We start from the raw sequence: 24,557 nt of genomic DNA, 5'->3' as shown, positions 1-24,557 counted from the left end.
GTGCACACATACACATATGTGCACAAAAAATTGGTAAGTATAATGGTAATGACACATCTACAGACCCCAAATATCAATTGCCAGTCGTTTCACCTAAGGTGGATAACCAGAGGTCTGCTTTGTGAATCCACAGTCACTTACCACCCTAGCCAACTTGTCTGTCCAGATCATTTACATAAATAACAGCTCTTTTAACCTTGGGAAGTTTTCCAATACAGGTGCCAAGACAGATAATCTGAAGTGCACAAAGTGAAGAAATGGCTATCTATTTCTTGTCAAGAGATAAGACTCTCCTTTCTAATATGGCCTTGAAATGCCCATTAATAGTTTGGTTCTGAGTTGTTTATTTTCATAATCTTGATCTGGGGTAACTGGGAAGCTACACAAAATGTACAAATTTAATACAACTTATAAATTTAACGCCATATCTAAACAGCTTTGGAACAAGATTCCAAACAGTGTTGTTCAAAGCAAACAGAAACAGAAATGTTTACCATTTATTAAAAACTTACTGGACCCCTTTCAAAGTTGTATTTGTAACATAACTTTCTTCTGAAAGGCAGACGTGCTGGCTACACATGTAGAAATCCCCTGAAACACACCAACAACACAAATGCCTCACATGGCAAGAGTACGTGGTAGCACAGGTGGGAGGACTGCACTGCAAAGGGGTCCCTGAGCCCACCTTTACATTTCAAGAGCAGCAACGTGCAATGGAGTCTTCTGCTCACTAAGACTCAACAAAACCAAGAGAAACCAAGTGCCCTCCTCTTCCTGACTATGTCAGTTTCTCCCCTTGAAAGAGAAGCTAAGTTTTGTTTAATGAAGCAAAGAGCGCTGATAAAGATTTTATCAGTGTTGCCAGAAGCCTGACATTAGGAACTTTTCTTCTCTCTGAATGATACGCAAAAGCATCGCTGCAGTCTCCTGAAAAGGAACACAGGCCATTATGTCTCTTGTATAAAAATTACATTAAAAGGGACAAAAAAAAAAAAAAAAAAAACAAACATGTGTTTTATGTTAATTCATAGGCTGGCATTTTACAATATCTATTTCATTTTTTTCTCAGTCTAAGCCATGGCAAACCTCTAAGTCAAATCATTAGTGTTCTAGGGTATCCACAATTTGCTCAAATTCTCTGTCTAAAAGATGCTCTGGGTCTCAACTCTAGAGGCTCTTTCAGCAAGGGTTGTGACTATGAAAGATGGGCGACCCCTAAAATAAATGCTGCTCAAATCTGATGGAGGATAGGTGCTTGGATAAAGAAAAAGCCCATGTGCTGGCATTTATGGTTGCAAATCTGGATTAATGATAGACCAGAAACAAAGGGCGCTGCAAGAAAATGCATGCTCCTTTAAGTAAGCACAACACACCAAGTCATGTATTGATCAACATAAGTGGGAGCACTTAAATACCAAATGAGGATCAATCAATGACCGAAAAAGGTTAAAATCTCAAACTTGCTCTTTCTGTAAATATATGCTTCAAACTGCAGGAAAACCAAATACCTGGAAGGGCCATAGGTGCTTAGGGTAACAGCTTCACATTTCTATGACTTCTTTTCCTCTGTAAACGGCAAGGTCTTCATCACAAACTGGACACATTTTTTGGCTTGCCCACGCCAGACAGATTTCATAACTATTATTTGGTTGGGTATTCATATATTTGCCTAAAAACACACTGATAGTAACTTCATAGTGAAAAAGTTAGTAGAACAAAACCAGCATGAAGTCACCACACTGATCAGTCAAAATTAGTAACCAACATTGGAATAAAAATCTGAAGTTTTCCTCTGATAAGAAAACCATGCCGATATTTTCATAGGCATCTGTATATTTTCATCCAGCAGCTGTAAATCTCCTGACCAACAGACTTTGTAGCAGTTTTTAGATGAGAGAAAGATCAAAGAAACATTCCCAGCAGAAAAGAAATTTGAAAGAAGAAAAAGAAAGAACTAATTAACAAAAGAGGCAAAGAAAAAAACTTAGCAAATTCATACAAAAAGAACTTTATCTAGACAGCAAGTGACCATTATGAGTTTACAAGTGAAACTGGATATATTGGGTAAGATGCACAAACTGAATCCTAATTGGTTTACCCTGCTCTGTTAATGTCCCCAGTTTGGGGGCTAATGAGGTCTATAAACTGCCTGCAGAGATGAAATCTGTCTTTTCAGAGATTTCAAGATTTTTTAAAAATAATCTTCTGGGGAAAGGTCCAGTAATTTGCAGTGGTGCCATGAATTAAAGAATCTGCAGCACAGGAAGAATGCATTAATCTTGCGGGATGCCAAGGAACCATGTTTATTCACCAACAACGTTCTGCGAAGTAGGCCTCCCCCATAAAAGCAATCTGTAGAGGGTCAGCCTTCCTACAGGCCACACAGAACTGCTACCAAATCCCTGATAGGTGACTTCTTCTATTTAATTATTTGAGCCCCACTGATTTCCACACTGACGAAAAGTCATAATTATCAAAACAGTTTAAAGAACCAATCTTTTGCTTTGCTGACTCTATCCTGTAGAAAGAGACATCAAGTTTATGTATTAAAGCTGCCCTCTCAATAAATAGTTGATAACACAAAGCCTGGTTGCACATTCCCAGAAGTGCATGCTCAGTAAGTGCTGCATGAGGCGTCCAAGGTAAATGTCAATTATTTTCTAGCATTAATGGAGAGACACACTTTACCTATATTTCCGCCGTGTATTTATCATCACGATTCTGGAAAAATGTAATTGGAACCCTTCATTCCTATGAACATTCATTCCCTGAATGCGGGTCTAAGTACAATGAAAAGCCCAGCTCCTACAAGAGTCTCCCCAAGGAGGAGGAAATAAGAATCACACCCTTTTAATATCTTTTATTTTGAATGTTAGAGGTGTGGAAACCAGCGAATTTAACAACCTAGGTTAACAGACCTACTGGAAAGCTTCTCACTGGATCCCAAAACATAGAGGTAATGAAACTACGCCTCCCCAAAGGAACCCAAACAAAGCTCATTCTTTGGGGAAAATGAAGAACGATAGAGGCAGCTGAATGCTGGCATAAATATGTCAAATAGGAAAGTTAATTAAAAGTTGAAGTGAATCGAAACCCCTGCAGTATCTGCCAGCTAAGGAAGAGAGCGTGCATGCACACAGCAGCTCACCAGTGCTGTCCTTTCTGGGGCTCATTATTCTACAACAACCATAAAACCTCGCAAAATCCCACTCCAACAAGCACGTCCTAGGCTATTCCATTCTGTACTGAAAACACACAACTTTGCTAAAACATGGTTTAACAATGTTTTATGAAATCAAAAGTGCCCTCTTTATAAGGAGCTAATAGGCTGCTGTCCCTGAGTTCAGCAAAGACAAAAAGAAGCAAAAATAGGGAAAGTCTGATATCAAATATCTAATACATTAGCTAAGGTATCGTAGTGAAAGCCGTGGTATTAGACACTGAAACAATTGATGAAATATTCTCCTTTCTGAAGCCGTGACAATGAGGTACATTATTAAATGTTTGTAGTTACATTGATGAAGTCAGAAATAATCATGCTACCTCAGATTATATTACCCCTAAAAACCTGTTACCAAAATGGCAGTTTTCCCAGCCTCCAAGCACCTTAAAATAGATGGACTTTTATTATTTAACTCGTTATTCACAATATCTACTTTATAAAGTTTTTGCCTTAGCACAAAAATTACTGAATTCCCATTCTAGAAATGAACATATTACATCGATTCACGGCATGAAGTATCAATTAGAGAAACTAGATATAATACATAAAATTATATGGTGGTATATAGCATATCTTACTTAACTGAGAATCATATTTAACAACCATGCCTTTAAAAGTGCAATTACAGTCTATTGTACAACATGATATTGTTACCTTTGAGTCACCTTAATACAGTGTTAATGCATTTTCCAACCAAGTTTCCTAACTCATTTTGAGAGCATCTTAATTGTTGAGAACACAGTGATGTGATAAAAGGGTGGACGGAGTTTTGACTCAGAAGAGCAATTCCTTGCAACCTCATGCAAATGACCAGAAACATGAAAATGCACAAGTAAGAGGCAACTGTCTCCCTGCTTTTCCGAATGCTGGTATGCCTCCCACATTCTGAGCATCTCAGGTCTTTTCCTATCCATACTCTGAACTCTCTAAACCAATGTTGTTTGCTAATTTTTAAAATATATTCACATTTTGGAGGCAATAGACCAAGACAGCAAAAAGATACCTGTGAAAATGCTCCCCAAGTTGTCTAATATATCCTACCCATCAGTTATGGAAAGTCCTTGCCAAGCAAGCCAAAGCCAGGGGTATTTTAGGACCCCTAAGGCAGACAACTGTAATCCAAGTGTTAGAGCCCATGCCCACCCTGGAATCTAATGCCAAGCAACACCTCACCTTCCCCTTGCATCAGATTACAAAATGCCAGGCAGCAGCAAGAAATGACAACAATGCCATAAACAGCTGGAAATAATTACACAATTGTCAAGCTGCAAACATGACAAAGGCTCATGAATTCAATATCAGAAAGGATGCTGATGAGAAGGTAAGAGAAGCATTTTAGCTGTTTCCAATTTGCTATTTTAGAATAGCTGATAATCGAGTTGATGGGGTTTTGTGCAGTGTGTGTGTTAACTTCAGAGAGAGGGGAAAACATTTTTCATGTGTGCCTAAAAAATGTGAGATAGAAGCTATATAAGCATAACTGAAAAAAAATAAAATAAAAAGCCACAGGCCCTAAAGGCATTCTTTCAGAGTTGCTACAACCAAACTACAATATACAGATGAAAATTATTTCTTTAAAGTTATACAAATGTTCTCTTCTTTAAAAGCATAAGGAAAATACACAGGCAATGTGATAGTCCAGAACTCCACACACAAACATCTGATACACAGGCAAAATGCCAAAACTTGGTAGGGACTTGTCCACATTAAAAGACTACTAGGGAAAGAAGCAATTCCTATAAGCTCTGAGGTGGGTTGCAGGTGTTTAAATTATCATCTTCCATAAAGGCACATTGTAGCCTCAAGTTTTTATCAACTGCCTATAATTCAGTGAACTCCTTCCCAAATAAAAGTTAAACAAACAATCTTTCCAAGGTTTCAGGGAATGTGGCTATTGGCAATTTTTAAGCCAAAATTATTTCTATCATTCCATTTTGGACTGATGCATTATTATAATACTGGATTGTGTGTGACAAAATGTTTCATGTAACGTCCCCCAAAATGCTACTCTTTGAAGCAGAATGCCATAAATAAAATACGTACTCGGTTACCAGGCAGCATGCATAACACATATGGTACATTGGCCCAAAAACCACATTTAAAAATGCTTAAAAGTTAACTTAACAATTTAAGCTGCTTGTCCCCATTTTCAGAGAATTATCCCCCAAAGGCCAATTTATTTTCTATCCTTAAGAGAATATGTGGATTAATTCTATTGATTTGCAAACTTGAAATTCTTTGAGCCACTCTAATCTCTCCTCTCCAGCCCATTTTATGCTTATTTCTTGGAGGGAGGGGAAAGGACCATATATCTCACAATGTAATTTTAAGCATAATGCTGCCTGTTTGAATTAAAATTGATGCAGCTTCTGATAAGAGCCTAATGATCATTCTCCATTCTCATTACTCTCCAGAATTATATGGACGCAGACCAATTTCTTAAGTTTGTGGACCCCTCTCATAGGTTATTACCCGGCAGTGCAGCTGGGTGGAAAGATAACCACATTCATTCTCCTTATCTGTAATGATGTAATGCATCCCAGCCCTGAGTCTAGATGATTGGGGAATAATGGGATTGTACAACTGCAGGGATGACAAACAATAGTGCAGTGTCTTTCTCTGATATGCTGAACCCCACCACCAATGCAATGCGAAAGGCATCATAAAATAGGCACTAATTCTGCCCCTTGGATGAAGTTAGCATTTTTTTGGCCAGAGGAGCATCTGCTTTCACACTGAAACAGCAACACCGACACTGCGAGGAGAGCCATGCAAAAACGCTCAGTTTCCGAGCCCCAGCCAGGACAGTGCGAGTTAGTATCCGGCTTTTCTTTGTGTTTAGAATCAAGTGTCATCTAAAAATAACCGGTTGGTAGAGAGAAGTCACTGCACAGTACAATGCCAGGAAACGGGGAATCAGAGACACCTCTCTGATAACTGATGCTGCTAGAAGCTCACATTTGTTTGGAAAACTAAATCTGCCTCCATTTTCTGTGCTGGAAAAATCATCGCTTCCTGTCACCACAGAAACCTTACCTTTTGAAGAAGCTGGGAGCCAGAGTACTTAGCAGCGATGGATTTTATCTCCCCACCAAAAGCCGAGGCCCAGAGCTTCACCCTGTAGTGAGAAAGGGTACAGAAAGAAATGTAATACCCGCGTCACTGGCAACACGCACGCACACATAGGCAGTGGCTGGAGGAACACAGCAATAAAACATTTTTAAAATATATAGAAAAAAAGGAAAAAGCGCTTTGGTAGAAACTGCCAGGTCCAAACTGCAGAGTGCAGCGCGGGAGGGGCCCGAGACGGGTCATATAGTTCAGAATGCGCAGTCTCCCGGTTTCTCTAAAAAGACCCCTGAGCTTTATTTAAATAGTTGCCTGAAGACTTGACCACCCAAACTGGCCATTACCCGGCAAATTTTGGTCAAAGGACTTCACCCATCCCCCCTTCCTCCCCAAAAAAAGAAATGAAACGGCAAGATAGCAAAGAGGGGTAATTAAATGGCCCGTGGAAGTTGGATTAGGTAAACAGGCTCCAAAGTTGTTGCTGTCACTTGAGGTGAGCTTCTCCAGGTTTCACTCGCCAACCCGAGAAAGGGGCAAGCGGATCTCTCCCCAGCCTCCCCGCCCGACCCGGGTCCTGTAAGGCAGGTGCCAGAGGCGAAACCAACGCCCGCGGTAGGTCCTGCCCAGCCGCACCTGCTGGCGCTCAAACTTGGGCACAGTGGGTCGGGGGGGCTGCCGGATCTCCTCCCCAGGCGGCGCAAAACCCGGCACTTACACGGAGAGTGGGATCTGCTGCTGCGAGCGCACCACGTCCCCCAGCGCAGTATAGAGAAGGGCGGCGGTGAGGAGCGCCGAGGCCCCCCGGGACGAGCGGCGCTGCAAACCCGGCCCGGCCATGCTGGGCTCCCTCCGACGCGCCGGCGGCGGCAGAGACGAGAGCCGCCACGGGGAGCTGCACGGAGCGGGCGGCGGGCGAGCGCTCTGGGCTGCCTGCTCCGCACCGCCCCGCCTGCCTCTCGCGCGCCCGGCTCACTTGGGGAGCAGGAAAAGGAGCGAGGGGTGGGGGGTGGGGGAGAGGTTGGAAGGAGGGAGGAGAGGAAGAAGGAAGCGAGAGAGGTGGAGAGGGAGGCGGTTGGGGGAGGAGGGAGGAAGACGCGCTTCTCGCCGCGGCGGCCACCCGGCCCCGCCTCGGCGGCACGGGGGAGTCCGGCGAGCCGCGGAGGGAGGGCGGGAGGCGCCGCGCGGGCGGGGACTCGCAAACTCCAGTGTCCTTGGCCGCGGCGAAGCGCGCCCTGCACCGCCCCGGTCCACTGCGGCCGCCGAGTTCTTTACAACTCTGCAGTCCGCCACCGCGGACGCGAGTCGGAGACTGGCCCCGGGCCCTCACGACCCGAGCAGGGAGTGGGGGTGGGGGCGCAGGAGGGAGGCCTGGGCCCCGCGCAGCGCCCTGCACTTTACAAGTGCAGCTCTAAGCTTAAGCTGTGCGTCCGGTCCGCCTGTGGGCCTGGCTGGGTCAGGAGCAGCAGGGTCGCATCCTGCCGAACTAGGGGTGGCGTGAGCCCCACCCCCGCCGCCCGTTTTTCCGGACGGAAGGCGGCCGGGTAATAGGTAGAAGTCTGGGGAAGGAGCCGGGGCTCGCGGCGGCTGAAGGGGTTCACATGGGGCGGAGAGGGGTTGGGATAGTACTGAGGACTCAGCCGGTTCTGGCTAGGGCACTGCTGCGTGGCCGCCCGTTGCTGCTTCTCCCGCAGTAGCGCCGGAGAGGGAAAGGCGCGGAGGGCGGTGCTGCCACCGCGGCGCAGGCACTCCAGCGCGCGGGATTCCCCGCAGCGGCCCGCAGCGGCGCCGCCCCTGGCGCGCCCGAACCCCGCCTGGGCAGCATCCGAGCACCTCGCGCTCCTGCCGGCTGAGACCCGGGGACCGTGCAGCTGAGGTGACTGGCGGCGGCCTGGAGATCAGGGCTGGGAGGGGACGCACATGCAAGTCCATCCTGACTGGCGGACTGCCTTGATTTCGGGAATAAAGGATTACTCTGAGTCCCGGGGGTTCACCCGCTCCCCACTCGGATTCCCACCCCCACTGGGTCAGAAGGCTGCTGAATGGGCGGGGGCGCATTCTGCCCGCCCGCAGAGGAAGGGGCGAGGTGAAAGGAAGCTGGAAAACCCCTTGGTGTCCGGGAAAACAGGCTTCCCCCGCGGCCTCTGTCACCGCCGCCCCCCAGCCCCGGACCCAGTTTTTGGAGTCCCTTGTCCCCGTGCAAGGTTTGGGGTGTGACTGGGAACTTTGTGGAGCCTTCGCGCGGGCTGGCAATGAAGACCGACCCGAGTGAGGCTGAGTCATCCTCACCCGGCCGAGCGCAACTCGAGTGACCCTGGGAACCGCGCGCTCTGACAGCGCGCCCGCTGCCTGGGTTCGGTTTATTTACAGATCTTTTTGCAACTGGGGCTTTGCGTGCCTGTCACCCGCCCTCTTTCTCAGCACTCTGAGGTTCTAGAGACGTGGATAAAGGTGTGCTCCAGCCTCCGCCGGTGGTTGGGCGAGAATCCAGGCCGACTGCTGCCCACCAGTCCTAGGAAAAAGTTACCCCAACAGATGCCGGGCTTGATTCAGAGTTGGCTGCGCCAGGAGGACTGCTGAGGGGCCATTTGCTACTTTTTCTGAGGGTGGGAGACTCTGGTCTCCTGCGGGATTCTCCGGCCGCGCTCCCACCCGGGGGCGCAGCGCAAGGAATAGGCCCAGCCGGGGAAGCGCCAGGTGCGCCCCGCCCACGGGCAGCGTCTACAATCTCCACGGATGACTAACTGGTTATAATGAATTCTGCTCTTCTGTGCACACCTCCCGCGGATGGTAGCGTGCCATCCTTTCCCAAACCCAGTCAAGCGCGCGGCCTGACCCCGGGGCAAGAGATCGGGATGACTTTACCGCTCAAATTGGGGGCTGGGAGAAAATTAATTTCCTTGGTTGTCAGAACACAGGAACCTTCTTTCTAAATGAATGAACGAACGAACGAAGGAAAGAACGAATGAATACTAACCCTTATCGTGCCAAGTGCTTCCATTCGTTATCTATACAGCATCTGTGTTACAGCTCTTCATGCATTCACCCATACAAATCAATAATCATCAAGCATCTTCCATGTGACACGCACAGTAGGAAGTGCTGGCAATCCATGTGGTGAACAAATCAGGTGACTTACCCTCCTGGAGCTTATACACTAAGAAGGGAGACAGGCTTTAGCCCTCTCCCCCCCAAAAATATGATAATAAATGCATATTTATAAACTGACAAGAAATGGACAATAGTGTGTATGAAGAAAAAGTATCCATGACATGCATACTATTGTTATATCTATTAATTGATGGGGAAATTGAAGCACAGCAAAATAATGCAGCTTGGTCAGATTAAAACAACAGCTTAACTGCTGGGCTATATTACACTCAGAGAACTAAAGACCACTTGGGTATCAAAGTCATGAAGATGTTTTAGAATGAAGGTGACTAGTTTCAGGGCAACTAGAGAGTTACAAGAAGAGAAGCCTCATCACAGGGAGTCCCAGACCCCAGACCCAGGAGAGTAGCATCTTGAGTATCTAGACCGTCTTAGAGAGTGATGCACTTTACATTTAAGATGGATCACACTGAACATTCCTACTCTCTTAAAAATAAAAATATTTGAACAATCTGCTATTAATAAACTCAGAACTCAACAGTGTCAGGAAGCTTTGGGGTTCTACCAGTTACACAATCTATCAGCCCTTCCAAAATCACAAAATTCAAGGCCGAAAGGGATCTCAAATTTAAGTAGTCCCATACTCCTATTTAACAGAGGAAGACTGTGAAGCTCTCACAGGTTTTGCCAATTATCCAAACACATACAATCATTTTAAATAGGGTCTCTTGACTTTGGTCCAGGGGGCTTGTGCAGCCACATCAGGCCAAGGGACCAGAAGCACGTTCCAATACGCCACACGCAGCACCAGAGCACTGGGTCCCACTTGCCGTTTTCATGTAAAGGTCTGTATTTCAACACCCTGCTCTCAGTTGGAAGCACTGAATCAGCCAAATGAAACTTTCATTGACAGAACCGCATGCTCTGTCCCGGCGGACTGAGGATGTTGCACTTTGCCCGTGACAGTGAGGAGCTGCTGGAGGCATTTGAATGGACGTGAAAGGTGGAAACACACATGAATATTTTAGAAATGTTCACCTGGTCCCACTATGGGGAATGGATTCCAGAGAAGGCTCCAGAGCAGTGGTTCTCAGGGCAGGAGAGGGCATTATGCCCCCCCTCCCCCAACAGCATTTTGAACCGTGAGGGGCTTTGTTTTTTATCAGAATGACTTCAGACTCTACTGGCATTCAGTGGATGGGGGCAGGACAATCCCTTACAAGTCCACTGGACATTCATGGAGGTGGAAAACCTGCTTATAATCTGAATCTAAAACTTAATCCATTTAAAAACAAAGGATTTTTATATGGTTTTAATAAACAGCTAATTTTCCAAGAATATAACTACTATGTAAATAAAGGGAAGGTTGTTTTCTGTTTGGTTCACAACCTTACCAAGAGTTTTTTTGTTTGTTTTTTACCATTTTGGAAAAGATCCTGAGTCACAGCACACCTGCAACAGTCTGCATTTGGGGTGTGGCTTCACGGTGTTTAGCATAGAGATGCAAGTATCTGACGCCTTCACTACACCTAGCTTAATCATGTGCATGTGCAAGCATTCACATAGTGAAATACCTCTTGTTTTACTATAAATTATTTTATTTCTCTTTGACATTATTAAAGAGGGCATTATATTGATTTCTTCTTTTATGCTGACTATGAGTAGGTTGTATTGTCTCTGAATTTCATATCAGGATAGTAAAGTTGGGTCTAACTGGGTGGAGATCTGCTTCAGAGTTGAAAAAGACACCAGCTAAAAGGCTGTGATGTTGCTGGTAGGGATGCAAAATGGTTCTTCCCAAAGGAGCAAAATGACAAATGCCTTTAACCTTTGACCCACAATTCCTCTTCTGGGAATTTATCTATAGCTAATAAATGAGGTACATATATAATTATTCCTTAGCACATTATCTCTAAGAGCAGAAGACGGAAACAACCTATCTGATTATTTGTTACATGATAAATAATGAAACTGGTATATCCACACATGGAGTACTATGTGGCCACTTTAAAATGATGCTTTCTACATACGGAAATGAAAAGATCTCATATATAGTAAATGAAAGGAAAATGCTAGGGACATGGTGTATATGGCATGATACCTTTGTGTAAGAAAGGGGGAAATAAGAATATTTATTTGTGTGTGCTTGTGTTTGGTTAAAGAAACAATGGAAGATGCACAATAAACTAGCAATAGTTATTACCTGTTGGGGGTTAAGGGGAAAAGACCAGATGGGGACAAGATTGAGAGCAACATTTCATAATGTATATCTTTTTTAAATCATTTTGACTTTTGAACCATTTGAATGTGTTACTTACTAAAAACAATTAGAATAAAAATTTTAATAGCTATTGTAACAGCTTAGATAAAAGGCTGGGCTAGAGTGGAAGGAGTGGACATGGGAATGACATGTGAGAGACACTTAAAGTCATTAATTTCCTACAGAAGTGGTTCTCCAATCCTCAGAGGTTCTGAATCAGTAAACTCAAGGTGGCAGGGAAGCGGGAAAGAATCTGGATTTCTAATAAGCTCCTCGGGGATTCTGACGCCAGTGGTCATGGACCACTTTCTGCAAGTACAAGCTCCTGTTACATGAAGATCCTGGTGGCTTATGAACTTTTGGATCAAACATAACCAGGTTCAAGTCCTGGCTCTCCTTCCTAATAGCTGTGTGATGTTGGACAAATCACCTAATCTCTCTGAATCATCCTTTTCTCAACTGCAAAAGATGGGAAACAAAAGAACTGACTTCATGTGGATATAAGGATGAAATGGGATAATGCAGGTAAGTATTAAAAAGAAAAACATTAGTCACCACTTTCATTCTACAAGACCAAAAAGTATTTCCAAACGGGGGCTGCTACTCTGCTTCTTGTTCGCTTTGGAGTGCCAAAGTCACAGGAGTCTCAGCTGGGACCTAGCTTCCTCCTTCACCATCACGATGTGTGTGTACACACATGCACAAACATCCATGCACATGCATGCACGCATATGTGTGCACACACTTGCAGAACCCATCTCTCCATCCCTGCCACCAATGCCTGGCCAGACGTCTGTCATGTTACCTAAACTCCTGCCACTGCCTCCTAATGGGTCATCCCTTCTCCTCTTGCCTCCTTTAAGCACATTCCTTCTTTCCACAATAGCCAGAGCCATCTTTTTAAAAATCAAAAATCAGACCATAAGCATCCTTGCTCAAAATCCTCCCGTGGCTTCTGTTTTAAGCTAAAATGCAAACTCCTTGCCAGGGCACACATGCCCTTGGCTTCCCCCAGCCAACCTCACTTTGGATCCGTCTCTCTATTGCTCATTCTGCTCCAGTCACACTGGTCTCCTTGGAGTTCCCAGAGTAAGCTGAGTTGTCCCCACCTCAGGGCCTGTGCATGTGCTGTACCCTTTGCCTGGAAACTCTTCCTCCGTATCTCCCCACGGCTGTTGCTCAATATAGTCACATTTCTGCTCAAACTCAAATGTCACCTCCATTGGGAGAACCTCCTCTACCGCTCCAGGTGAAATGGCCCCCCATCCCTGTACACGTCTATGCTCCTACCTCACTTCATTTTTCATCCTAGTAGTTAATCATTACTGATACAGTGACTTATTTGTTTAATATGCATCTGCTCCACTGAATGGAATGTGTCCATTTTCTACATCTATGTGACCATAATGCATTCAGCAAGGCCTTTGATGCTGTGGGTGCTCAATAGGCATCTACTAATTGATGGGATGGGTGTCAGCTTGAAATTCCTTTCTCTTGATGTCCCTGCCTATTCCCATTCTTCATCAGGCTTGCGCATCCTCCTCACCCAATACACAGAGCCTTTTCAAAAGCACTAGATTTGCCAAGAAGGAGAGAATCAGGGAAACTGTTTCTCTAAAGAGAAATCCTCACTTGCATTTCTGTGGGAGGACACCAGTTGGGGTAAGAAGAGAAGGAGAAATAAGAAAGTCATTCCTTGAAGGTTTAAAAACACTGTGAAAATGCTGTACTGAATGCTGTTTTCCAAGCTTACTGGAGGAAAGATGTTTACTTGCCATCTTCAAAATTCTATTTCATACAGCAGTGACGTTGTTTCTAGCCCCTCAGTGATGCTCAGGGGCCAGAATATCCTGACAAGACTACTGTGCTACTACAGAAGAGTGTTCTGCTATCAGGAGCAGGGTGGCTATGTCTGAAACCCACTCCTAGCAAAAGATAGTCCTGAAGACAGAGCCAGGTCATTGTGCCAAAGCTCTTTGCCTTAAGGCAACTTCAGCCGAATTCAAGAAAACTGGATGCTCCTTTAAAACATTTCTAAGTCTTCCAATGACTGAGCAAAGGGACCCTTGGGTCCCTAACATGCAAAATGGTGATGGATGGAAACGCAAACCAAGTGAGCTCCCTCGACCACGGAGTTGTTTCCAATCTAAGACAGCTGTCCTGGGTAGTGGCACAGACCCAGCCCAGAGGGAGGACTCAAAGGATCAGCCAGCCCACGGCTGCTAAAGCCAGCTCACCCACTCCTGCTGGTCAAGGGCGAGGACCAAGGACTATGGCTTGCAAGGCTTGTGTGCTCCTCCAGCCATCCCCTGCGCTCTTCCCACCCCGTGCCCTAGCACAAGGTCTGGTGTACGGTGAGCCCTCACAACATTTCATTGAGTGCAATGATCATATGTGGGTGTATATATGGGCAGAATATGTCTCAGTCTGCGGTTGTAATTTGAGTGTAGGTATCTGTGTGTGTGAGTGTATATGTGAGCCTGTATTTGCATGTGTTTGGCTGGCTACAGATGTGAATACACATGTGTGAGTGCCTGTGTGTAAGGGTGTGTGTGTGACTATATATATAAGTGCATGTGTGTGCTGTTTGCATAAGTGTGCCTGCATGTGTGATCACCCATAACATTTCAGTTTCCTTGTCTGCAAAAAGCAATCTGTCCTAGGGTAAGGCAGACCTAGTATTTGTGGGGATTCCTTTAAACCAATATCTACTCACCACCTTTGTCCCTGGAGAACAGTGGCCACTCATGCACATGGCCACATTCACACACACAGTGATGCAATTTCTTGGCAACCAATCTCTCTGGACAGGAGAAGAATAGAATGCTCATGTGAAATGTGCAGCCCTTAAATGAACAGTCGCAACATATGCTGAGGCTACTATTCTGGTTTTGTTTTACGTTCAAAACATTGAGCCAACTGGAGAAAAAAGAAGAAAGTATCCATGCATAACACACCTTCTCCCTCTCTAAATCTAAAGTTGCCCATTTTCATAGAGGGCAGATTGCCTTCTGGAGGCTAGGGATGTAAGAAAATGTCTTTACAGGACTGGATCAGTTTCTTTGAGGATATTTTAAGAAACAGCAAGGTTTCTTAGTGTCCATCAAATGAAGACTAGTAAAATTAGACACATTTGTCATATAATAGAATTTTATGTCACCATTATGAAGGATGAAGCAGACTTCTATGTACTGACATGCCTACATGGCAAGCTGTCTATGATAAGTGGAAGCATTAAGCAGGAAAGAGAACTGCTTGTAGAACAATATGTGTAGTATGAACCCATTTCTGCTTTTTTTTAAAGCATAGGTATATAGCTTGTGATCGTGTAAACATGAAACGAACTGGAAATTCACAAGTTAAACTGTTAATGCTGCTCCTCTCAGACCCTTTGGATGGCAAAGGGTCCCCTCATCAGATGACCATTCTGTTCATCACGATCTCGCATCTGCACGTTTCCTATTACACGCATTGGCGCGGAGTTGACCCCTCATCATATGATAATAGCCTAATTGTTCAAATATTCTAAATGGTCGAATAAATGTGGTCTTTTTTTTCTATAATAGAGCTTTAATAATCACATATTTAAGGATAAATGTTTGAAGTTAAGAAGTACGGCACCTAAAGCACAAACTAATTTAAATAATTAAAATTTACTTGACAAATTTATTCTTTAGATGTTTTGGTGGTTTGAAGCTGTAGGTACCCCAGAAAAGCATGTTCTTAAACCTAATCCATTCCTGTGGGTGTGAACCCATTGTAAGTTGAACATTTTGATGAGGGTATTTCAATTTAGGATGGGTCTTAATCCTATTACTGGAGTCCTTTATAAGCAGAATGAAATTCAGACATAGGGGGAAAAGCCACAGAGGGAGCAGCTGGAAGCTAAAATCAGTGGAACCCAGAAGATAAGGGAGAGACCAGGAGAGGCCACCACGGGCCTTGCCGTGTGACAAGATAAGGACCAAGGATTACCAGCAGCCAGCCCCAGAATACCAGTCTTATGCCTTGATTTGGACTTTTCTCTAACCTCAAAACTGTAAGCAAATAAATTCCCATGGTTTAAGCCAAACCATTGCATGGTATTTGCTTGAGCAGTCAAGGAAACTAAAACAGATGTGAATTAAAGTGACAATATATCATTTAATCCCCAAATTTGAAAACTCTTGGCAAATTTTAATTTTAATAATTTATCTTAGGAAATAATTATGAGCTCAAAAATACTTAGCTCTAACAGTATTTATTATAACATTGTCTATAATAGAAAAATAAGGAACAACTTAAGTACCTAAAAATAGGGTATTGGTTAAACAAATCATGGCACATTTATGTAATAATATGCTGCTGTTACAAATACTACTGATTCTACCTTAACTACAAAAATCATAATGATCTAAAAAATAACTCAGTCATATATATTTTTGCAATAGCAATTCAATGCTTTAAAACAGTTCTTGCCAAACAAAACATATAGACAATGAAAATCTCTCATATATCTTTATTATCAGTGAAATCCCTGTTTTCCTTTCTCTTTTTTATTCCATCACTTCTTTTAAATTATAGAAGCAATGTGTGAGCATAATTTTAAGAAAAGTTCAACCAGTACAGAAAAGTAAAAATGAGATGTAAAGTCCCCCTTCTCTCCACAGGAAATGATTGTTAGAAATTTCTGTTTTTAGTTCTTTTGCAGTTTTCATAATGGCCTTAAATAGTATATTAATATTTCTGCATTTTAATTTATTCACTTATTCTTCCACTTTGCCATGTTTTGGTGCCCTTCCCATGTGCAGGTGCAGTTACAGATGTGGAGGGTGTGCAGGAATAAGAGAGAAGCAGAAATCACCACAGGCACAGCATTAGTATAAAAGTTCTAACTTTGAAAATGTGAAAAAAATAACAAAACTTACTAAAGAACAAAGAGTACTCATGAGGAAAATGTTGCCAGAGAGCAGCTGAAAATCCTAGATAAATATTTCACTGTGCATTTAAAAACCAATGAAGCAGTCTCTCTCAATGCTGGAATCCTACCACAATGCAGAAATGCAAGAATTGGGGAAAGATATGGTGAAACAACAGGAGAGGATGAAATATGAGCTTCAATAATTCAGGAAAAAAATTAGACATAAAAGATAGAGCTGCCAAAGAAATAAAGATTAAATTGGAAGGGACATAAGGGAGAATAACACTGCAGAAAACAAAGTAAAGGACATAGCAAATAAAAATTATAGAAGCAAATAAAATAGAAAGGAAATAAAGAAAGAATTAAAAATATTACCAAGAAAATAAGCTTATTAAAAGCAGGCAAAGGAAATCCAACATATGCATGATTGTAGAGTTCAAAGAAGCAAACAAAGACAATGGGAACAGAACAAATGTTTAAAGATATTATTCAAGAAAATTCCATGGAAATATAAGAAAACTTGAATCTCCATATAGAAATGGCATACTGTAGTATATCAGGAAAAGTTTACCCTAAATGGTTAGCTCTCAGACATGTCAAGATAAAGAAAGTATCCTTTGGGTAGCTAAGCAAACAGACCAAGTTGCTTGTAAGTGGGGAAATCAGGCTGGCTTCAGGTACTTCCTCAACAACATTCAAGGCCTAAAGAGAATGGGGCAAATGCTACTACATTTTTAAGGTAAAAAGTCTAGGTCAAGTATTTTACATCCAGCCAAACTGACATCTAGTGTAAAGGCTACATACAACAGTGTTGAATAAGGAAAATCTCAGGGAATGAAATGAGACCTTCTCACAAAAACTATCAAAAGACAAATTTCAGCCAAACAAGAGATGCTTGGAGAAACTATGGCAAAAGGGAATGGAAGTTAGTGTTGAATGTATTTAACAGAACTAAGACCAAACAATTAGGGCGACAGAACAGAAGGTAAATGCTATTTATGCTAACAATGTAGAAATGAGGGACCTAAAATTTGGGAAGGCAAAGGAAGAAAGAAGGGAGGAGGTAGGGAAATTTGCTGATTGTCACATCTAAAACAGCAGAGTCAAAAGACATCTTTTAAAGATATCTTTATCTTTAAAAGAATCTTGTAATGTGAGTATTGGCATATTCAATAGTACCAGGGTAAACACTAAAAAAGCTAGTAATTATTGCCTAAAATCAGGTGGTGGGATAAGAGAAAAGGATAGGGGGAAGAGGGAAAGTTAATTTTATCTTGGCTCATAATATGTTATTAAATAGATACTGCTCAATGAAATAAAGGACTAAGAGTATTTTATAAACTTAAAATTATAAAAGTAACTGCTAGAACAAAAATCCAAACCTTTCTAAATATTAAAAGAATTACATACTAAGTGAAATAAGCCAGACACAAAAGGGCAAATATTGTATAATTCCACTTATATGAAATATCTAGATTAGGCAAATTCACAACAGAGACAGAAAGAAGACAAGAGGTTCCCAGAGGTGGGGGAGGAGTCAAAAAGGGGGAGTGAAGTTATTGCTTAATGGGTACAGACTTTCTGACGGGGGTGATGAAAAAGTTTTAGTAATTGATGGCGGTGATGGCTGTACACATTGTAAATGTTATTAATGCCCTTTAATTGTACACTTTAAACTGGTGAAAATGGCAATTTTAAGTTATCACCACAATAAACTTTTTAAAGTAAATAAATAAAAGAACTACATAGAGAAATAAAAAAAAAAAAAAAAAAAGAATAGGCCATAAATGAAAGGTTTATTTTTAAAACTACTATATAAACTGAAAAGATAAAATAAAATAATATGAGAAACTAAGATCAAATGCATCATCACATTTTGATAGTTTTAATTCTCCTTTTTAAAAAGAATTGAAGATTGGATTTAAGATTGGGTAACAAAAATCAAAACTTAATCTTAACATAGATGCAAAAAATATTTTAACAAAATATTAGCAAGTTAAATACAGCAATATGCAAAAAGAGTAAAATATCATGACCAAGATGGGTGTAACCCAGGAATGCAAGTTATTAAAAATCAAACAATGTACAGAATAAAGGAGAAAAAAACAAACAAGCATGTGATCCTCTTAATAGAAGCAAAAAACATTCAGCAAATTGTAAGATACAAGAATAATTCTGAAAACTAGGAATAGAAGAGTATTTCCAATCTGATCAACAGCATATACCTAAAAACCTACAAAAAACTTCATATTAATGGTAAAACGTCAACACTTTCCCCTAAGACTTGGAATAAGGCAAAGATGTCCACTCTCACCACTTCTATTTAGCATTTCGGTAAAATTCTTAGCCAGTGCAATAGGCAAGAAAAAGATTGGAAAGGAAGAAGTAAATTTTTCATTATATGTGTACGTAAATATGTGTACATAGAAAACCATATAGAATCTACAAAAAATACAAATATAAAATCAAAAATGGTTCAATAGGTAACCTTAGTATTATCACAGAGCCAAAGTTAATATACAAAATCAATTGAATTTCTATATATTAGTAACAACAATTGAAAATGAAATAAAACATTTATAATAGCATTAAAATATCAGATAGATAGGAATAAATCTAAGAAAAAATGTGCAAAACTTCTACACTGAAAACAACAAAACACTGTTGAGAGAAATTAAAGAAGACCTAATAAACAGAGATATACTATCAATATTGTTAAATATCCATGTTCTCAAAAAGTTATCTCTAAATTCAGCAAATACTGAATCGAAATCCCAGAAGATATTTTTATAGAAGTTGACAAGCTGGTTCTAAAATTTATAGCGACATACAAAGAACCTAGAATAGCCAAAATGATCCTAAAAAAGAATTTGGAGGACTAATACCATCTGAGTTTAAAACTTACTATAAAGCTACGATAATCAAGATAATGTTGCATGGTGTAGGCATAGACATAAAGATAAATAAAAGGAATAGAGAGTCCAGAAAAAGACCCACACTTATGCGGTCAGCTGATTTTCAACAAATATTGGGACGGTTCAATGTGGAAAGAATAATCTTTGGAACAACTGGATATCTGAATGGAAAAAAATGAACCTCGACCCTTGCCTCACACTATACAAAAAAATTAACTGAAATGGATTAAGTCTAAAAGCTAAAATTATAAACTTTCTAGAAGAAAATACAAGATAAAAATCTTTATTTTTTTTGTTGGTTTTGGCAGAGAATTCTCACATAGGACACAGTGAACACTAACCATAAAAGAAAATACTGATAATTTGAACTTTGTCAAAATTAAAAATATCTGCTCTTTAAAAGACACCTTAAGAAAATGAAAAGACAGTATCTGACAAAGAGCTTGTGTCTAGAATATATAAACTCATTTACAACTCAATATTAAGAAGATAATTTTAAAATGGGCAAAAAATTTGAACCTATTTCACATATGAATATTTACAGATGGCAAGCACATGAAAAGATGATCATCATTAATCAAAAGGAAATTACAAATTTAAAACTACAATGAGATACCATTAGATATCCACTAGAATTGTTAAAATTTAAAAGCTAGACAAAAGCAAGTTTTGGTGAGCAGATGGAGCAACTGTTACTCATTCATTACCAATGGTAGGGTAAAAGAGGACAATCATTTTGGAAGTGTGCAATTTCTCCTACATAGACCTATTCCATCACCAAGCATTTCCACTCCAGATAGTTACTCAAGAAAAATGAAAACAAATAGCCACAATTGTACATGAATGTTCATAGCCCCAATATGGAAACAACCCAAGAGTCCATCAACAAGCCATGGATAAACAAATAGCAGAATGTTCATACAATGAAATGCATTAAAAATGAACTACTAATACATGTACCAAACAACATGAATGAATTTCAAAAACGTGCTTGAGTGAAAAATCTGGACACAAAAGAGTACCTACAATTCCAAAATATGTGAAGTCCAAAAACAAGCAAAAACTCATCTGTGGTAACAGAAGTCAGAAAATGCTTGCCTCAGTCAGGGGGACATGGGATGATTGACTACAAATGTTACAATGACACTTTCTAGAGTGATGCAAATGTTCCAAATCTTGTTTTGAGGGGTGTTTGCACAGGTGAATAATCTTATCAAAACTCAACATTTAAGATCTCTGCATTTTATTGTGTATAAGTTACACCTCAATTTTTAAAAAATTATGGTCATTAGATTTAACTGTACAGTATTAGTGTCCAGCAATAAACATGTCATTTTCAAGTGGTAGTAATGGACACTCTTGCGTGGTGATAATTGCCTTTTTGTCTTGTAACTGTTTGTTACTTTATGAAGTCTTCATAAATGTGATGAAATAATAAAGTTGTGAAACATTTTAAAAATGACAACTGACAGGGTAGGGAAAACATTTGCAACTCATCTCTCAGAGGGCTAAGTGCCCTGATATGTAAGAATTCTTAAAAATAGTTCTTAAAAATACCATCAGTTATCAAAGTAAAGACAACTTTTCTCTAAGAGTAGAATGCTTTTTATCATAAGCGGATTCCTCTCTTGGGTGTAGCCACTTTGTTTTGGGTTTTACTTCCATCTCTCTAATGGTAGACTGGAAGGAGGGAGGGAAGCAGGAAGGGAAGGGGAGGGGGAGGGGAGAGGGGAGGAGAGGAGAAGAGAAGGAAAGGGAAAAGGGGGAGGGGGAAGGAAGGAAGGGAGGGAGGGAGGGAGGAAGGAAAAAAAAGACATACAGATATACCAACATATTAATAAAGTACTGGAATTAAGGGAGATTTTTTTCCTCTTATAGATTATCTATGTATTCTATAATGGTCATATATTACTTTCTACTCATTTAAAGGAAATGCTCTCATGCAAATGAAAACTATTTTTAGCGAACCTACTATAAGTTCAAGTCTTTCATTTTTGTGGTGTTCAATTTATGAGTTGAAATTTTATTCCTTCAATAGGCAATGCTTTTATTATTCATTTATCCCCACCCACAGAACATGGATGAATTAAGAGAGCTTCATGAACTTTTTACTTATAAATGCTGCATAATTTTATATTCCAATAGCAGAGAATATTTTTTTAAAGTTCATTTAAATCTACCTAATTTATAGTTGGAGTTTTCTTCCATACTTTTCACCAGAAACAGTATCCATATTATTTCTTAAAAATAAATAGAGAAATGGAATCCACTGGCAATTTATTTGTCCTTTAAATTATAAATTATTTCAAACATGCAGAAATATAGAGAATTGTTTAGTGAACTTTATATTACCATCATCTAGATTTAACAACTATTTTGCCATATTTTCTTCATCTTCAAAAAAAAATTAGAGACATTATTACATTTCACCTCCAAATACTTTAGCATGTATTTCTAAAATTTCTTATATAACCACTAAACCATTTTCACACCTAACAAAATTAACAATAATTTTCTTAATGTCATCTAGACCATATTCAAATATTCCCCATTTATCCCCCAAAAGGTATTTTTGAAGCTATTTGTTCATACTAGGTTTCACCTAAGGTCCAACTGACCATTTCCTTTCTAAGGTCTAGTCTTTTTAAAATCTAGAAGAGTCCCTACCACCATCGCCACTTTTTTAAAAAATTATTTTTGACTTAAGAAATTTCTCTGGTAATTCAAAGAAATTATTTGGGAATACCATCAAAGAAGGGAATGCAAAAATCGCTATCTCTAAATACATCAGATTTGTATTTTAACTTCTAAATCTTGCAAAATCTTGATCTTGGACATTAAGACTTCATGGGGGGAGGGGACCTTAAGAAAAATACTGTGAAACTAGCATACAGGTAGACTGATCTATATTTCCTTATTTTTTGTTATTAAAGCCCTGTTTATAAGAAGGAAGCTGCCTTGTCTTTGAAGCATCTCAACCTGGAAGAGATACCGCAATTTCCCTTCTGGCCTGAATGAACACAATCTTAATATAGCTTGCAAGAAGCCTGACTTGGACTAGTTTTAACACCCCCAGAAGGAGTTAAAATGTGAAAGAACAGCGCTTTCCCTTTCAGGAGGCCTATCTTACAACAGGCTATAGGGATAAGATAAAACATTTTAAGCTAATGATGTTTACAGCAAACCAGATCTGGTTGAAGCAATCCACTGGACTCCAGTTTGCAAGTCTCATTTCTTGTAAGGTTCATTTATCTTAGAAGGCTCCACCACTAAAAATACACCAACTTCACATTTCTCTGAGTATTAAGCTAGAAAATGAACTCTTCTCCCAGCTGGTTAACTATCTTTAACCCTCCAGGCTGTGACAATATTGTGTGCATTAATTCAACTGCATTACAAATTCTCTAATATTCAACAACAGAGACAAATATTAAATAAAATGAAAAGAACGTCACTTGAGAGATTTTTATATGATGCAACCAAGAAAGTCTTCCATGAATAGAAGGAAGAATTCTTAAATCATCCAATATGCAATTATTGAGCATCTATTGACAGGGTCGTGTACTGTTCACGGGGGCCTTGTAGAGGATGTGGCTTTCTTGCCAGGCCTGGGTCACATGTCCACCCCTGAGGTCAGAGGTGGAGTCAATGACATCCAAACCGAATGTTGAGAGTGGGAGACAGAGCATTCCCCAAGGAAAACCAGAGAGCAGTTACCAGCAGAAATGGGGCATGGAACCTGGTTAGGCAAAACCAATAGATGGGCATCCATAGAGAGAGGGTTAAGTGAAAATGGAGCTCCAAAAACACAAAGAGGTCTATGCCAGTTTGAATGTATTATGTCCCCCCAAACGCCATTATCTTTGATGTAATCTTGTGTGGGCAGATGTATCAGTTTTGATTAGATTGTGATTCTTTGAGTGTTTCCATGGAAATGTGCCCCACCCAACTGTGGGTGATGACTCTACTTGGATAATTTCCATGGAGGTGTGGCCCCACCCATTCAGGGTGTGCCTTGAACAGTGGAGCCATATAAACAAGCTGACAGACAGAAGGAACTGAGTGCAGCTGAGAGTGACATTTTGAAGAGGAGCTACAGCCAAGAGGGACACTGAAGAATGCACAGGAGCTGAGAGTAGCTGCAGGTGAGAGACAGTTTGAAGATGGCTATTGAAAGCAGTCTTTTGCTCTGGAGAAGCCAGGAGAGGATAAACGCCCCAAGAGCAACTAAGAGTGACGTTTTTAAGGAACTGCAGCCTAGAGAGGAATGTCCTGGGAGAAAGCCATTTTGAAACCAGAACTCTGGAGCACACGCCAGCCATGTGCCTTACCAGCTAATAGATGTTTTCCAGACACCATGGGTCATCCTCCAGTGAAGGTACCCAATTGTTGATGCATTACCTTAGACACTTTATGGCCTTAAGACTGTAACTGTGTAACCAAATAAACCCCCTTTATAAAAGCCAATCCATTTCTGGTATTTTGTATCCCGGCAGCATTAGAGAACTAGAACAAGGTCATTATTGGTTATCGACCCCTCTTGCCATCTGAATGCATGGGTCCCTAATACTTTTTAACTAACTAGCCTCTGCCTTCTCCCAATGGTGCCCCTTCTCTTAGGACCCTTGGTTGATCAGGTTAGTTGGCCTAATAAACAAGCTTTCTTAATGTATCTCCTCTTCCAGGAAGAAAAACCTTATCACCAACTAAATACATTTTATAAGGTCCTCAAGGGAATGACCTTAATGGGAAGAGTTTTTTGCTCCCAATCCCTGAAAACACATCACAGTCAGCCATCTAGGCTGATGAGTTTAGTATTATTGGGAGAAATCATGTTTTTCTTGATTTGTTCACTCTAGATGTCAGGAGGCAATATAAGAAGCATCTGATTTTTCAGTGAAAGATGAAACAAATGCCTGGAGTTTTCAAGTCACTGCACAGACTTGCCTTTCCAGCAAAAAGAGGTTTCCTACCCTGTTAAGTCTGCTTGGTCCTTGCCTTCTCTTCCCCTCCTGCAAGCAGCTCAGAAGCACCAGGAAAATTGTAAACATAGGCATAAGACAACACCAAGGTTCCTCAGGC

The 24,557-nt window shown here is 40.9% G+C and overlaps 1 protein-coding gene across 6 annotated transcripts in view; it reads right to left on the bottom strand.

Annotated features, from left to right (window-relative positions):
• CACNA2D3 (calcium voltage-gated channel auxiliary subunit alpha2delta 3) overlaps positions 1-24,557 on the bottom strand; it is a 1,184,653-nt gene that overhangs the window by 981,945 nt on the left and 178,151 nt on the right. For 4 of the 6 annotated variants that reach the window (XR_005210766.1, XM_037798412.1, XM_037798419.1 and 1 more), the window contains exon 2: positions 6,260-6,341. Coding sequence is in view for 5 of the 6 variants with exons in the window: in XM_037798412.1 (XP_037654340.1) it covers positions 6,260-6,341 (82 nt within the window). In the remaining variant the exon portion in view is untranslated. Of the gene's footprint in view, positions 1-6,259; positions 6,342-7,007; positions 7,255-24,557 lie in introns of those variants that run through there. The other 2 variants (XM_037798428.1, XM_037798434.1) reach the window with 1 other exon arrangement.

This window comes from Choloepus didactylus, chromosome 1, assembly GCF_015220235.1.
Source record: "Choloepus didactylus isolate mChoDid1 chromosome 1, mChoDid1.pri, whole genome shotgun sequence".
Taxonomy (NCBI): Eukaryota; Metazoa; Chordata; class Mammalia; order Pilosa; family Megalonychidae; genus Choloepus; species Choloepus didactylus.
This window is presented reverse-complemented; position numbering and strand designations above follow the sequence as displayed.